At 38.1% G+C, this 16,453-nt stretch overlaps 1 protein-coding gene across 5 annotated transcripts in view; it reads right to left on the bottom strand.

Moving 5' to 3' along the window:
• DIP2B (disco interacting protein 2 homolog B) overlaps positions 1 to 16,453 on the bottom strand; it is a 194,053-nt gene that overhangs the window by 55,953 nt on the left and 121,647 nt on the right. For 2 of the 5 annotated variants that reach the window (XM_081058481.1, XM_081058483.1), the window contains exons 5-9: positions 8,810 to 9,022; positions 5,947 to 6,102; positions 5,334 to 5,453; positions 2,356 to 2,553; positions 780 to 871 (exon numbers count right to left, since the gene is read on the bottom strand). In XM_081058481.1, coding sequence (XP_080914607.1) covers positions 780 to 871; positions 2,356 to 2,553; positions 5,334 to 5,453; positions 5,947 to 6,102; positions 8,810 to 9,022 — 779 coding nt within the window. Of the gene's footprint in view, positions 1 to 779; positions 872 to 2,355; positions 2,554 to 5,330; positions 5,454 to 5,946; positions 6,103 to 8,809; positions 9,023 to 16,453 lie in introns of all 5 variants that reach the window. The other 3 variants (XM_081058485.1, XM_081058482.1, XM_081058484.1) reach the window with 2 other exon arrangements.

Genomic DNA, 16,453 nt, shown 5'->3' with positions numbered 1-16,453 from the left:
GACCACACGGAAGTCCCTTCTTAGGGTTCAGTGAGGACTAGGAAACACTCATGTGTCACATTTTAAGGAGAAGTCATCCTTCAGGTGTCCTTCGGCAATGCAACAATGTTTTTTAATGGCTAGTTTAGGAGACTCTGTAATCACAAGCCCCCTAAAAAGAAGTCTGTTGTGTAGTTGGTGTTTCATTCTATAAATTCCAAATGAAAGTAATGTCTGATAGTAGGGGTAATTATATTTAGAAAGTCATTAACAGGAAAAAAAGCCTTCTATATATATATATGTGTATATATATATATATATATATATATATATATACACACGTTTTTAAATATCTCTTCCAAATAAAGAAGAAATTAAATGATGTCAATTTGTTTCTTCTTAGAACTGGCATGAGTCTCCCTTCCTTTCTACAGAAAATTGTTTTAAAAATTTTATGGGACACTTTTTTAAAGAAAATTATCAGAGTAAACCTTATTGCTGTTTTTGTTGTCTGAATATTGAAATATTTATTTCCAGAAAGACTTAGGTTTCTCTTTGTATTGGCAGCTCAAGAGTTTACTGATTAGCAGCTACAGAAAGGGACATGTGAATTTCCTTCAATCTATGAACGCAAGAATTATCACCTGGCACTGGGCTAACCTGGGTTGGAACCTAAACATTTTCATTTTCTAGTATGACTTATAGAAATCGTGCTGTATTGTGTTGTACATTAAAAATTCAGAATGTGCATATTAGAAAGCAATAAAACATCACCTCCCTAAAATGAAAAAGCCAATTACCCTGTCTCCAGGTTTTAATACAGGTTCATTTTTGGTCCCCAGTTTATTAAGCAGTGTGTAGGCCAACTTTAAACTTCTGCTCCACAACTTTCCTGGAAAAAGAAAAGAAAACAGTCATATAGAAAAACACAGGCCTACCTCAGCAAGAGGGCACTCAGTTCCTAAGCATATTTAGTAAGACAATGGCTACTTCCAAATGATGCATTAGACAGGAATCACCCCAACACAGAGAGCCTCCCCTACAAAAAAACTACATTCACTCTAGTTCACGGAAAGCCAGTCCTGTCTCCAAACAAAAAGAAAACATCACTGGAAGCTCATTCTCATTTAGATAACTTTTCAAATTATTTTCTAAAGTAATCTGAATATCTTTAGAAATAGTTTGATGTGAACTGATCACATTTAAAGGAAGGACACAATTTTTTATCACAGGACTGAAAATCAGAAGACTACATTATTCTAAGCTTTTTTTGAAGAACCACTTACATATTAGATACTTGAAGTAACTGCAAAGCAAAAGGGTGACTCGAATAATTAAGCATTTCCTACTACTGCACTTCAGTGAAAACAGACAATAAGATGGTAATTAACTGTGAAACGTGGATATACTGAAGTATGTTAAATAAACATGCAAAGACTGGGTCAGCTGACTGCTTTCCTTAAGTGTTATATGGATGAAACTAACATACATCTTCTGAAACGAAGGCTAAAAACTATTTTCTTTTTTTTGCGGGGATGGGGAAGGTAGCCTGTGCTTCTCCTCTTCCTGCTCCCTTCCCTCAACCACCCTTAGAAATTCTTATTTTAGATTATGGAGAAAGTATAAGAGAAATCATGTTATTTAAAATAGATATTTGTTTTACATGTAACTCATTCAGAGGGGCATCTAGGGTTTGAACTCATTTCAATCTGCACAATTCTTTAAATAAAAACAAATTTCCCTCTACAATTATTCAGTATCTAGGTTTATAGACAATGTGTTCTACTTTTAAAGGAAAAAAGGAATCTGAATAAATTAGTACAAATTCCCACAGCCCAGTTTAAATCCATCCTTGTTATTTGTTTTTTAAAGAGAGAAGTTAATTTTTTAAAGGATTTATGAAAGAAAAACAACTTACTTTAAAAAGTTATTTACAAAAGAAAAGTGAAAAGTTTAGCTGGGGTGCAAAACTAAATGTAAAAGTACTGATTCTTTGTTCATTATAGAATTTTGTGCCAATCATAAGCAAGAGGCAGGATGGAGTAAATGACACAGATCTAAAAAGTAATCAATTGTAATTTTTGGATAAAACTATATGGTTTTTACCATACACCATTAATCCTACCCACATGTCTTCCTAAAATCCTCTCCTAATGTGAAAACATCAGTGGATCTACAAAGTCTCTTTCTTCTTTTTGCTCTTTTAAATATTCGTTGGCTTGCAAATGTCACGTTAGCAAATGAAAATAACTGGAAAGACCTACTGAAACACAAGGACCAGCAACTACTACATATCAAGGTTAAAACACCACACATGATAATCTGAAGAACTACGTAGTAGGAGGAAAGGAAGGAACTGGATTCCCGTCAACTCACCATAGGTCAGAGTGTAAACTGGTTTCCCCGTCACATCCAGTGCAGTCAGACAGGGGCACTTTGCCTGAGTCGTGCCCCAGCGCTGAAGCGCAGACTCCAGAGCAGGTGGCCAGTTACAGATGACTCCTAAGGGCTCGCCCTTCACCGGGGTCATCTGCCGTCCCTCAGGCTTGGGCTGGTTGGGGTCTGGCTGAGGTACTGTACCAAAAACACCCCCAATGGGTTATGAAAATAAAATCTGAAATAAGTGCAAAGACCAACTAACACAATTTAGGTCTCTAATCTCAAATATAGTTTCCTTTTCCCTTCATCTTTATCTGGTTTGAACTCACTCTGAGAAAAGACATCATTAGAAATGGTAATCCACAAAATGGATTCATTTTCCCCACAAAATTATAAAATCATATTTAATATATTTTATGCAACAAACAAATCCTGACCCTGACAAAGCAAATCACTGAACATAAAGAAAGGCACAAAGTATAAATTCCTTTCAGCAGTTTTACAGTTTTTAGAACATTTGTTCTTCAATCTTTTGTTTGTGTCCAATGTCAAGAGCCAGGTTCCACTTCACCAGGATTATGTTTAATGCAAAAGCATTTAAGTGTGAGTCAGAAAACCCAAGTTTACACTCCCTTTTTACTAGTGTGACCTCATGTGAACTGAGCCTCGTTTCTCCTCAGCTGTAAAATGGGGACAGTAACAGTTGTACCACAGGGTCAGTATTAGACTCAAACCGGTAATGGGCACGAATGTTGCTTCCACGTCTGTGTACCCTGGCACACATCACATACGGCCAATCCCTTTGCTGCCCAGGGAGCTGGTACTCATCCTTCTCAGGATGCAGCTCCACCAGCATACGCCCAGGAAGCCATCCCAGCCATTCCTCCCTCAGCGCTCCTACACTATGTGGTAGTCCACGCTTTTTAAAGCACTGAGGATCTCAAGAGCTTCGGTACTGTACACGTTTTTCTCTCCCTCCAACTGACAGCTTTTTGAGAGAAGGCATGGTTCTTATTCCTTTTATTGCCTCTAGTGCGTAATATGTATGGTTGCTCGATTGATGTTAATGAAATTGAACTGAATTTGGGGGAGGAAAAAAAATTTCTAGGTTATAAACATGGTCATTCCAGAAACTGGAAGTGAATAATATTTCATATTGTTTCATATAGAGAAAATTAAAGTCATCTTAATTTTTCTACAATAAATAAGTATCCAAACAATAAAAAGCAAAAATGTCCTACATTTTCACAGCAGGAAACATAATTTACACATGGAATAAAAATCAAGTATTACTGAGTGCCAAGTATGTGCACAGGATGTGATAAACATGGAGAAAATAAATAGTGCACATATCCTTTTTGAACATTTACTGTTTTTAATAATGTTGATGCAAGGAATACAGAGCCTATGTGCCCTCCAGGAGTATCTAGAATGCAAAGGGGACACACACTCACACACAGAGCAAAGTAAACATGAGCAGGGCACGACAGAGATATGTAGAGAAAAGGCAGAAGAGGGCCACATCACCCAGGTTAGGGGGTGGGGTCCCCCACATGGAGCAGGTAACACCTGAGCTGAGTCTTAAAGGAGAGGCAGGAATTAGCCAGGTGAACTGGAGGTGAGAGAGGAAGCACAGAAGGGAGAACAGACAGAATGAGCAGCAAGTATTAGATGGGCCAATGAAATATGAAATAAATTGCATTTTAGAGCTCAATTTAATGGCAGATTTGGGCAGATGCAAAACCTGGGCACACTCTTTCAGACTTTCAAAGACATACGGGTATCTCTTTCCAAAGGTAATCATTATTCACATCAACAACTGTTGCCTATTTATAATTAGTGAAAAGCTATTAGCTCTATTCTGACAATGAAAATTGTTCCAGTATAATTCCTATTAAGCCTTGACCTTCATTTACCTGGGCAATACACAGTGCTAAAAAGACTGGCGAGGCTATTACTGCATGAGCACCTTGAACATCAGTGTATCAAGAAAGATGTCCTTAGCTTAATGAGTTTAGTCACTCCCAAAGAAAGAGAAATTCATCTTAACCTCCTACGTCAGGTTGCTTGTGCTTCCCACTGCACATAGAGGGCAAACACCACATCTACTCTACTCATGTGTCCAGTTCCGTTAACAGGTCGGATGTGATCAAAGCCTGCTCGTCTCGGGATGTAAAAATGCACTGCAAAGCTACCAAGGCTTAGGTCTTTTGACAAAAGCTTTTGTCAGGTAGATCTTATTTGTCACCTAGCTCCAGTAATTATCCAATGGCCACACTTGTTTCATCTATACCCTGATGGGTTCCCCTCTCAATCCTTCCTATTAAATTCTAGCCATCACGATTTCATCCATAATTTTTTTTAAATTATTGAATGAATAATCACCAATTACTACTCCTTTCTCTATGAAGGCATCCCTAACCATTATTACTTCCTCTATTTCTTCCCTTCTCCAACTTCCCATATTAGTTGATACATACTTAAGGGCTAAAATCTGTTTTTACATGTATACATTTTAGCACTGGCCTAAACTGCAAACAATATCAAGGAAGAGAAAGTGACTATTTTTATGAACTTTTTCACCAAAACTTTTTTACAAAAGGAATAAGTTATAAATTATATAAAAAATGATTGGGCAATCTTTTGACGTCACGTTTGACATCTGTATTCTAAGATAATGTCAAATATAAGTAACTTTTAAAATTAGGTATTTAGAAAAGTTTGTAATTTCAAAAGCATATTTCCAAGGATAGTTCTATGCTCCATAGTTATCTCTTTGCCTTCCCTCCCTCCGTATTTTTCATCTGAGATCTAAAATATAAATGATCCTTAGCGGAAAAGAGCAGAGAACTATGAACTTTTTCAACCCCAAACGATACCTTGTTCATCCTTAAATCCTACAGTACCTGACATGTAGTAATTGCTTAAGAAATGTCTGTTTACGAAATATGTGTTTTGGGTATTAATACTACTACCTTCCACAATTTCTTCAGAGTCATCCACAAAAAATTCTTTTAAGGGAGGCCTTTTGGGTCGTTTCAGAGTGTTGAGAAGCTGCTGGATTTTTGTGGATACTCTGCTACTGACAGGAACACCTATATGGGAAAAAATGGTAAGTTAAAATTAATTGATTTCAGGGATATTTTAAGTCCTCAATTCTCTTAGGAGCTTTTATTTCTACTGATGTTTGGCCTTTGCTCACAATCTCATTCTATTTTAAGTGGGACAAATAGGTACAAATATGTACATACCAAGTTTATGACAAGAGAGAACAAACATGGTGCTTTTATTAATACATTGCTTACAGATTTCATCTACTCCCCCTTTTCTCTTACAGTGTTCTTTTCTTTTTCCATACTCCATTTTTTTTGTTCAAAGCATCTTTTGCCAGTACAGACTAAGCCTGAACAAGTCCAGTGCTGCTACAGTGCAGGCTGGTGAGAAGAAGGCACTAAACGTGACTTGTGTTCGTGGGTTTACAGCAGTGTCGTTGTGCAACTACTGGACAGGTCAGGTGCTGCTGTTTCTAATTTGAATTGTTCCAGTTCAGCTAATATCCCCTACTTAGCTACCAAAAGGAACGCCTACCATCAGCTGTATCCATAAGGCTGGACCTGTTGGATCCTTTGTGCATGCCTTTAACTATCCCCGAGGGGGGCAGGTCAATATTTGCTGGGCGGATTGAGGAAGATGATGATGAAGAGGAGGTAGTTGTAGTGACATCAGGGGGAGCAGAGAAATTCTCTAAGGGGGAGAAAACAAAATTTGGAATTGTATCACATTAGCAGAAAAATTAGAATGTTTAAATCCTTTTTTGTTTTTCAACAAGAAAACTATGCAAATAGGGCATGAGCTCTTGTAAAACAACCTTTTAAATCAAATTCTACTAGCAAGGTATAATGAGAGAGCAAGAAGTTAAGCTAGGGCTATCAGTGTTCCAAAATTATTATTTTCAAGAACTCAAGTAGCCTTAGTAAGATCAAATCCCATGACCTATGTTTCTCAAAAACATTCTTTTCTACACAGAAAGACTGGTAGAAATCCAATGTTATAGAAAAATGATCATAAAAAAATAAAAATTGCAAGTGACTTCAAAATGAAACTAACATGAATATGATCATATGGCTATTAATATTCTAGTCTCTTAAGCATTTCTTCATGTTTATGTTGGTTTATCTGTAATAGTTTCTCTTCCACTGAAGACAGAAATCGTGCCTTGGAAGTGGGTCAGACTGCTCAAGTTTCCAGATGAAGAAAACCAGGTAAGTCTACTTCTAACATTTATAAAAACTACCCAGAGGTATAACAACTTGGATCTACTTGACAGACAAGGTTCTTCCTTTGCTCTAAACATGATTAGTGTTCTTGTAATCGGCTTCATGTAGGGATTCTTAATATAAAGAAACTGCACGATATAAATTGGGAGATTCTTAACACAGAGAAACTGAATGACGTAAGTTGAAAGAGAGCCGTTAAACAGGGACATGTTATAAAAACTTAGAAGAAAACATCTGGAGAAGTAAAAAAAAAAAAAAATATCGCAAGAGTAATAAAAGGCCACTCAAAACTTTTCCTATGAAAAAGGAAAAAACCATAATATAAACAATTCCTAAATTCAATTTGGAAGTAACGTTTCTATGCCCCCAAAGTCTGTAATTCCTAGTTTAATAGTTTTTAAAGTTTTGAATATACTACTAGCACAAGTATATTGCAGCATATCCCTTCTATAGGATAATGTGGTAAGAAAGCATTAAAAACAGACATTTTTATTTGACCCAGCAATTCCACTTAAAAATACATCCTAAGGAAATAATCAGACAAATGCACAGTTGTATGTTCCAGGATGTTCATTTCACCAGTTTTTATAATAGCAAAAAAGTGGATGCTACTTGAATGTCCAAAATAGGGGAATAGCTAAATAAACCAGGGCACAGCCATATAGTGGCATAATCTGAAACCATAAAAAAAAAAGTATAATTCTATGTTAATGATAAAACAGATGTTTGTGATACACTGCTAAGAAAAGCAGGTTATGAACATTATGTTTAGTACAATTTCATTTTTGCAAAAACTAAAACCAAAACCCTACATATTTACTCGTGTATGCAAATAAAGTCTAGAAGTGTTAGACTGCACTGAAGTGTTATCCATAGGAAGTGAGTTTATAGATTATTTTATTTTTATTTTATCTGTATTTTCAAAAATTTCTATTAGAAACATGAATTACTTCTTTTAAAATAAACATCCAAAAGCCAATAATGTTGGATAAAATAGTTTCTTGTGAGTACCTGGATAAATGACTTTTCACCTAGTAGAAGCAATAGAAAACTATGAGGTCAGATGAAATCATCTTGTGAACAAAAATTCAGACAAAGTTAAATGGGTATCAAGACAATATCTTTAACAACTGAAATTGCTCTCACACCTGACCCACAGGTGGCTGCTTCCTCCCAAACAGAAGAGGTGCTGAGCATGCTCCCCTTGGCCGCTTTAGGAAGTTCAGTGAGTCACAGGGTAGAGTTAAGAGTGCGGGATGAGTCACTGCTGGTGGCACTTGGCTTTTAAGTGTGGGCAATCATACCCTCGAGGTAGCTGTTTTCTTTAAAAACTATAGGCTTTGAATTGAAAATTCTCTAAGCGTTTCTTTTCAGAAACCAATAAATAAAATAAAGATGTCTAGAAAGGTCACTGATATGAAAATTGAGGCACCAAAATACAACCGATTGTCAAAAAAAAAAGGGAAAAGTATCACAGACACACGATGTTCATACACATCACTTAGTGCAATGTGTACCAACCAATTAAGCCAAAGCCGAGATCCGAGCTGTATCTTCATCTGCAGATGTCACAACCTCTGAACACGCACACACACGCAAACATAAAGCAGAGCCAAGCAAAAGCTACACCCCACATAGGAGCACCGGCCGCGGGAGCAGCTCAGGACCACATTCTCAGGCTGCACACTCTGGTTGTAGCAATAACACAGCAGCAAGGACAATAAATCCAGTCTTCATGCTCTCGACAAAAACGGCCTCACTGATGTTGTCTTGGTGCAGAATTTGCTCAGGTTTAATGTTTTCTGTTTGAGATAACATAGACAACAATCCTGGGAGAACCTAAGATGTTACATATTTCAACACTTCTAACGGAATAGTCTCCAATAGGGATAAACCCACGCTAAGACTGGTGTTATATCTTGCGGCTTGAGTATTGCGTATGGAAATAGCTATGGCTTCAGGTGGGCAGTACTAGGTACCAGTAATGCAGGTGATAGCTACCATTCCAAATGTATTGCTGGTGTTTCCCTCTTTGCTCCATTAACTGTCGTGATCTTTCTGACCCTGTCTTTTAGGCCATTCTGAAAAACCTAATACAAATCATAAACTCTTTCCTGGATACTGGGCGCCAAATGGAACATAATTTGGGCTTCTTGGGTAGATCCAGCTCCTACCTATTCGAGTATTGGCAAATACATCAGCTAGAGACCCACTGGTTCCTTTGACCTCTCCATGGGACAGCGTAGAAGATGCGGATGAAGAAGTGGACGATCCCTGAATTGAACGGTTGATCCAGGACTCAGCATTCTGTAAGCTCTGTTGCAAGGCAGCAGAGAGCGCAGCTTGGCGTCTCAGAGAGCCCTCATCCTCGGAGGCCGAAGACGTGTCTGTGTGGAATTAGAAAAAAAGTTGTTCTCGATCCTGCCTAGAACAGAGACCTTTCAGTTCTTGCTCATTGATCACACATTCAATTTTGACACCAGCAAAACATTCGCATTCTCAAGGTAAACTAGTATGTAAAGTTTCTCCAAAATCTCAAGGAAAGGTCTATGGACTAAAGTCTGCAAAAATCAAACAGTCTAAATCTACAGGTAATTTGAAGTTATTAAAAAAGAAAATCCTTAGAACTTTTAAACTTCATTCACTGTTTTTCTGTTCTGAGATGAATCCGTATCTAGTTCTGTTGGCTTAACTTATTTATGTTCAAATAATTCTGAAGTACTTATTATGTATCTTCCTCCATCTCTTACTTGGAGAAGCTTGTGATAGGTTGCTACACTGATTTTGACAAGTATTCATTGGTTCGTGTCTACTTAAAAGGAAATGATCTTGATAGGGAGATACAAAAAACTTATTTTTTGTCTCCAACGATTTAAGTGCCAAACGGTGAACTAGGTATTGGGGAAGTGATGTACACTAAGAAATAACGCTCAGCTTGGAGACATTCATGGTTTTATGGAAAAGCCAGCTGGTCGCTTGGCACAGGTAAGCTTTCTGAAGATGGCAGGACAGGGCACTGATCTGTGTTTCTCTTCTTAATTCCCAGTCAGAGAATTATGAGAAATTCACTGATGTCTGATTTTGGCCTGGCTCTGACTTCAGGAAAATAAGGCCTAAATTAGAAAAGTATGTTGCAAAAAACAGAAAAAGAGAAGTTCAACCAAATATAGGATAGCCAAGGGAGGCAAAAGTCAGGGATTCATTCCAGGGCTCTAAGCTGACGCCATGCAAGTTAAAGACGCATTTGGTCTGATGTGAAACAAACCCTTTTAGTTTATTTCGGGGGTTATAATGTATAGCCTATGGGTTGAATTTCATTCAATTTTTAAAAAATTGAATAGTCTGTAGTTAGTCCTGCCGAACACGTTCCTGTAACTCAGGTGAAACTGTATGTCCACTCTCTCTTTTGGCTCAGAGAGCCAAAGAGATAACACTGCTACGTAGCACCCGACAATGCAAATTTGAACCACAAAAGACTACTTTAATCTAGAAGTCAAATTTTGCAGGTTCAAAGCAAGAGAGAAAGTTTATCCTTGCTTCCTGCTCTGGACTACCTCCAACTTATTATCTCATATTGAAGGAGATCTGAGGCCTAAGACTGATTTTTTTTTTTTTTAAGTACTGCATAACTACAACACATACCAGGAACTATGTGAGGTTCTGGGGATTCTGAGTTGTATGAGTTCTTATGAGAGAGTAAGTGCCCTAAAAAGTCTTACAGTCTAGTACAGGGGACACTAACCCCACAGAGTGTTTCACAAGAATACAATGAATGCTAAGAAATAGGGTAAGCGAGGGTTTCATTTCATTCCTGGGGCACCAATCTACCTGGGGAGTTCAAGCATTTCTATGGAGATGGAGCAGACTTTGAGGAGGGAAGGGGCAACAGATGAGGCTGGACAGGTAGACAGTGACCAGACCCCAAGGGATAAACCAACGAGGTTCTTTAAAGCGGAACGAGATCTATAATGCAAAAGGAGGGCGACTAAAGGAAAACTTAGAGAAAGTAACAGCATCTGTAACCTTTTATTTAAGGAAGGCGTTCTGCATATTTTCCATAAATTATTCTAACATTTCAGCTGTACCTGGGGAGACAGAGATTTCTGTCTTTGCAAATATGCTAAAGAAAAGTGTGTTGTGGGGGGGGGGGAGGGGGACATGGGACAGGTGAATTTGATCCTAAAAATAATGTATTTTCAGGGTAGTATATCTCTGGATCCCATAAACTCCACTAGATTTGCAGGCTGCCTTTATTGAATCATTTATTTTAATCTGTGTAAGTCTAAAATCAGAATAACCCAATTTTCAAAAGATAGTAAAAGCAGTGTTTTGATGATTAGGTTTATGGAAAATTGGCTTCATTATGTTTCTATATTGGATCAATTATGTAATTAGGTGTATTGTTTCAATTCAATTACCTCATTTGCCCGCCAGTCCTCCTCAGTATTCAGCAACTGCAACCGGGGCGGTTGGCTGAGCGTAGTGGAAAAAACATGGCCTTGGTGTCTGTTTTCCATCTGAACTCTGGGGTCCACCACTTACTAACTTTGTGATTTGGGGATAAAATGATCATCCATCTGAGAAGGTTGGCTGTTTGTTCAGCCAGTCAACAGATACTATTAAGCCCTACACTAGTTCAATAGGAATGAAAGGGTAAGCAAGAACACAGAGTCCCTGTTCTTTAAAGTCTTACTGGAGTTCTGGGCAGGTAGGGGCCCAAGGAAGACCTAAAGCCAGGCCGGAAGGGTAAGCAGGAATTAGTTACGAGGAGCACAGAGGGGGCAGAGAGAAGATTCAGGCAGAGGGCACGGCATGGGAGAAAGCTGGGGGGGGACAGAAAACAAGGCACATTTGCAGATCTGAAAGAAATGAGCTGAAGCACAGAATGCAAAACTAGTGATGAAAGACAAGACTGGACAAGTGGACAGCGCTGGGCTGCTAAGGGCTGAGGCAGACATGCTAAGGAAGCCTGCCTTTATGCTCAGCGCAGCAGGAAACCACCAAACGGGGCAATGTACAGCACCTCCAGCAGTGCCAGCACACAGCAGGTGAACAATAGACATGAGTTCCCCTTCTCCTCCCTAAATAACCCACCCTCTGTGACCTCACAGATGCAGAACTGTGGTTGGGCAAAGCTTACAGCTGATCATGTGTTAGGATCACACAAAATATAAGCATTGCTCTGGGATTAGAGCCTTTTAAAAAGAAAACCAAGCTCCCTTAAATACTTGTATGTTTATTTGGTAGCGTGTTTTTTTTTAAGTAACTGTCACCCAGGAAATTGCTATGAATTAGTAGAAATTTGGGCAAGATTAAATTAATACTAATAGAAATAATGCTATCATTTTACCACTGATTCTGCTCTGGTTGAACACAAACGCACACTGTTACCTGTCATAACTAAAGGCCCTTGCCTAAGCTCTTGTGTATGATGAATACAATAGGCCTACACAACCGCAAATAATTCTGAAAACATGGTTTGCCCTTCAGCTTATGACTGGTGTGATTTTAATACAGCATTATTTAATACTGATCACCAGATGCCTAAAGTCCATTTGTAACCAATGTGGAAACACAAACAATTAGCTTGTTGATTTTAAAGAAAGAAAAGTCCTGAATTTACTAATTGTTCTTAACTGCTGTAGCACTTTTAGTCTTTAGCCATGTGTGGAAATGACTACCCTCTTCATAGTGGAAAATACATTTATTATATCTGAAAATGTTTACTCATTAATAAACTTAATTTATAAATTAAATTTAAACACCTACCATGTCCATTCCACTGCTGAGAAATGAAAGCATATTGCTACACAAGGACTTGTACATGAATCTTCATAGGAGCTTTATTTGTAATAGCTAACAATGGGCAACAACCCAAATATCCATTAACAACTCAATGTATAAATTGTGGTATATCTATACAATGGAATACTATTCATCAACAAAAAGGAATGAACAACAGTACTAATACACATAACAACGTGGAAAAATCTCAAAATAATTACACTGAGTGGAACAAACCAAACCTTTCCCCCTTCTCTGAAAAAAGAAGTACCATGATTCTACTTATATAAAATTCTATAAAATGCAAACTAACATATAGTGACAGAAAACAGGCCAGTGGCTATCTCATGGGGATAGGGAAAGGTGGGTTTATATAATCCCTTCCTCACAAAGGGATTATGAGGAAACTTTGGGGGTGATAGATATGTTCATGATCTTAACTGTGGTGATGGTTTCACAGTTTTGCTATGTTAAAACTTAGCAAAGATACGCTTTCAATATGGGCTGTTTATTTTGTGGCATTTAGAATTCAATAAAGCTGTAAAAAAATGAATTTAAAAAGAATTGTGGGGGTGAAAATGATGCCTCGGTGAGAGAGAGGATAGTAACACCTGGCAGTCAGTCAACAGAACGTGAGACAAAGGACGTTTCTCTGTAGGCAAGGAAAAAGTTTGAAGCTAAGGGAAACGAATCTTTAGAGACCCAAGAGGGGGCAGCCTAAGAATAAAAGCATATATGAAAGAGAAGATGGAAAGGTTGGTTCCGAAAGCAAGCCAACCTTGGGCTACAATTCTGAGATGCTTAATCTAGCACCAAACCCTGCTGGGGTGGGTAATGATTCAACAGACAAGTGTTAGGGAGACTTTCGGAAGCATGCCATAATAATCTGTGTACAGAGAGCAGCTGGGGCTGAAAATCACTATGTGGAATCCAACTGGCAGGAGGTCCATGAGCTGCCTGACCATTAACATCCAAACTGGGGTACCTCTGGGAGAAAGAACACTCACTATTAATAATTACTCTCGGGTCACTCTACCTATCAGGAATCTTCAAAAACTGTTTTTCTAGGTATTTGCCCACATCTATGAAAAAACAGTTTACAAAACTAATTAATATTACAAATAATAATGGGGTGAGAAGAGAGGTTCCCCCCCCCACACTTACTGCCTATTTGAAAAGTTAGAGCAAACACGCAATTATTAGAACTCCCAAATTTCCAGAAAATATTTACTAACAATATGGGAGAACAAGAGGCAACATGCCGAATAGCTTAGAGAATGGGCTAAAAGTCTGACTGCTGTGAGTTTCAATCTTAGCTCTGCAACTGATAGCTGTTGGGCTAGTCAGTCCTAGGGGACCTTAATTCTGTTCCTTGGGGGATTCTCTCTCATGGTGAGTGTTTTCTATTTTGGGACTGTTTGCTTTTACTCAGTGGATCTTTATCTGTGGGAATCCCAAGTCCCTAGGTTGAGGATATATCCTTCCAAAAATCCTTTGTGCCCGAGGGTTATCATCAGCCTTTTATGTGAGTTCACTTTTTAACACAAGGTTTTACCAGGGGCAATAGTGAAATTTAAAATTTGTACCCACTGACCACAAATTCTTAGGGAAGTCCCTGCCCCCATTATTCCAAAGCCAGACACAAGGCAAGATTTCTTGACATCTTCTTCTGCTGGCAGTTTAATTTTTTTCAAATTCACTCTTCTGCTGAAGATATAAACCTCTCCAGAGATCTCGAATCCAAGCTTCCAACTTTATATATATCCAAGGTTTTATCTTTTCTACCCTTATGGTAAATAAAACTTGGGTCTCTAATTTACTGATGCAGCCAAAGTGCACCCCATCTCACCACTCTGATTTTCAGTGATCATGTTCTCTTATTCCTGTATGTTATTTAAAAAAAATAAAAAGCTGGTTATAGTTTACCTACATTTTTAAAGGGAAATTTTCTTTCCCCTCTTTCTAGGAGAGAATTTTCAGGTTTTCTAGTTGACTACACGGCTAGAAACAGAAGTCTGAGCAAGTTATTGAGGCTCTCTAAATCTGTTTTCTCATCTGTAAAATGGGACAGAGGATTATCAAGAGAACTAAACATGAAAAAATATATGTTAAGAACGTAGCCCTCTGACAAGTACTACTCAATGGTACTCAATGAATGGTAACTATGAAATTACTTTTATTGGCAAAATTTACATTTTACAACCAGCTATTAAAACAATCAAATTTAATCTGATAAAGTGGGTTTATATTGTGCTTTGGCTTAAAGAATATTGAATATTACTAATCTCCCAAGTAATTGTGGACCACTGCTCATAACCCATACCAATAATGAAAGTATTCTATTAAAATGATTCAAATCTATTAATTAGAGCACATTTATAAAGGTCTGATTTGCCAGCTGTTTACTTTGTGGTTTAGAATATTGAGGAAAAGCTCCCCAAGTTAATAATCAGACAGGTAACTTCTTTTAAGTTCAAATTAACTGACTGTTACGTGTTTTGGGCTATATGCTCACGGAAGGCAACAGCTATTCAATTTGTTTGGAATAATACTCATTCCAGTACCATGCACACAATGAGTATCTGGTAAGTAAAAAAAGATGGGGCGTTAGTAGAGTGAAAAACAAAATCAAGAAGACTTAAGTCTGACCCCTAATTGCTAATTGACCTGGGGCAAACCACTTAGTGAGTATGAACCTGTTTGTTTCTTCATCTCTAAAGAAATCTGCCCTTCCTGCTTCACAGAGCACTTACGAGGGGCAAGTGAGGCCGGACGGCCATGGGTATGTGAAAGTCCTTTGCATACTGTAATATACTGTAATTCCATAAAGCATTATTAAAGTATGTTAAAAGTATAACGATACCCCAGTCTGTCCACAGGTGTCACAGAATACAGAGAGGTAAAATTCTCCTTCCTGGCCCTATGAATTACTACTACAGTCATTTTCAAGCAGGGCCCTGTGTGAAACAAACATCTAAATTTAAGTTTCATTCTACCCAAGCCAGTCGAAATAGCTTACTGTGCTTGGGGATCATTATGTGGTCTATTTGGTCATTCAGGCACCCTCAGAATACAGTAAGTCCACACGGATACAGAAAAAGCTTAGAGGGGGAAAAATGTATGCTGTAGTTTTTGCATTGTGTTTATCCGTATGAATGAATAATAGGGTTACACAAAGAACCCCCACAAAGAGAGAGCTGAGGTAATTGCCTCATGACATTAGTAAATGATTTCAGCACATAAAGGGAACTGGATGGCAGTAATTCAAGCAGTCTAAAAGACTCTGAAAAAGGACACGGACACAAAAAGAACCACAGATTGCTACCAACTTGGAGAATTTAAATTTTTCAATCCATAAGATAGAAATCAGTGTATATATTAATAAGCAAATTTTAGGTTGATTGACACTTTATTACTTGAGCATGATTTATGAACAAGACAAATTATTTCCCATGCCAACTATTTACCATAGTTTCCAGACTAAATGATACTATTAAGAAGCCAAGATTTATGACATATTTTACTCCTTAAATCATTTTTATTAAATCCCTCCAAAAATAGCTCTAAATTGTCATCAATTTAGTAATTTCTATATTATGTGCTGAGTGCCCCCCACAGAAGCAGACTGGCCAGTGTGCTCAAGCAGGTATCCCAGGAACTAGGTTCACCCTGGACGCACGTGCAGAGTGAGGGCCGTGACCAGTCAAACGTCCTTGACCAGAGTGTGAAATTCGAGGTGAATTTTGCCCTGCAAGAGTGGCACAATTTTTCTAGAAACAAAGTCACAGCAAGGTCATTTTTACAGCTGTCTTTAACAGGCAATAATTAGTGTCAATTCTCTTAGTTCCCATCCTTTGAGTGCAGCCTTGTTTCAGGGGATATTAGAGTAAATATGCAAGATAAAACCTACCTGCCATCCCTGGGTTAGACCGGAAGAGGTTCTAGGAAACAGTGATATAGGTTTAAACTGCAGTGGGAATCAGAGACAACTGAGTCTCTAACTGGTGGCTCTCAGAAGCTTGGAGAGAATGGAT

Source organism: Rhinolophus hipposideros, assembly GCF_964194185.1.
Source record: "Rhinolophus hipposideros genome assembly, chromosome: 9".
NCBI classification, from domain to species: domain Eukaryota; kingdom Metazoa; phylum Chordata; class Mammalia; order Chiroptera; family Rhinolophidae; genus Rhinolophus; species Rhinolophus hipposideros.
Note: the sequence above shows the minus strand (reverse complement) of the source record. Positions and strands in the feature narration are given on the sequence as shown.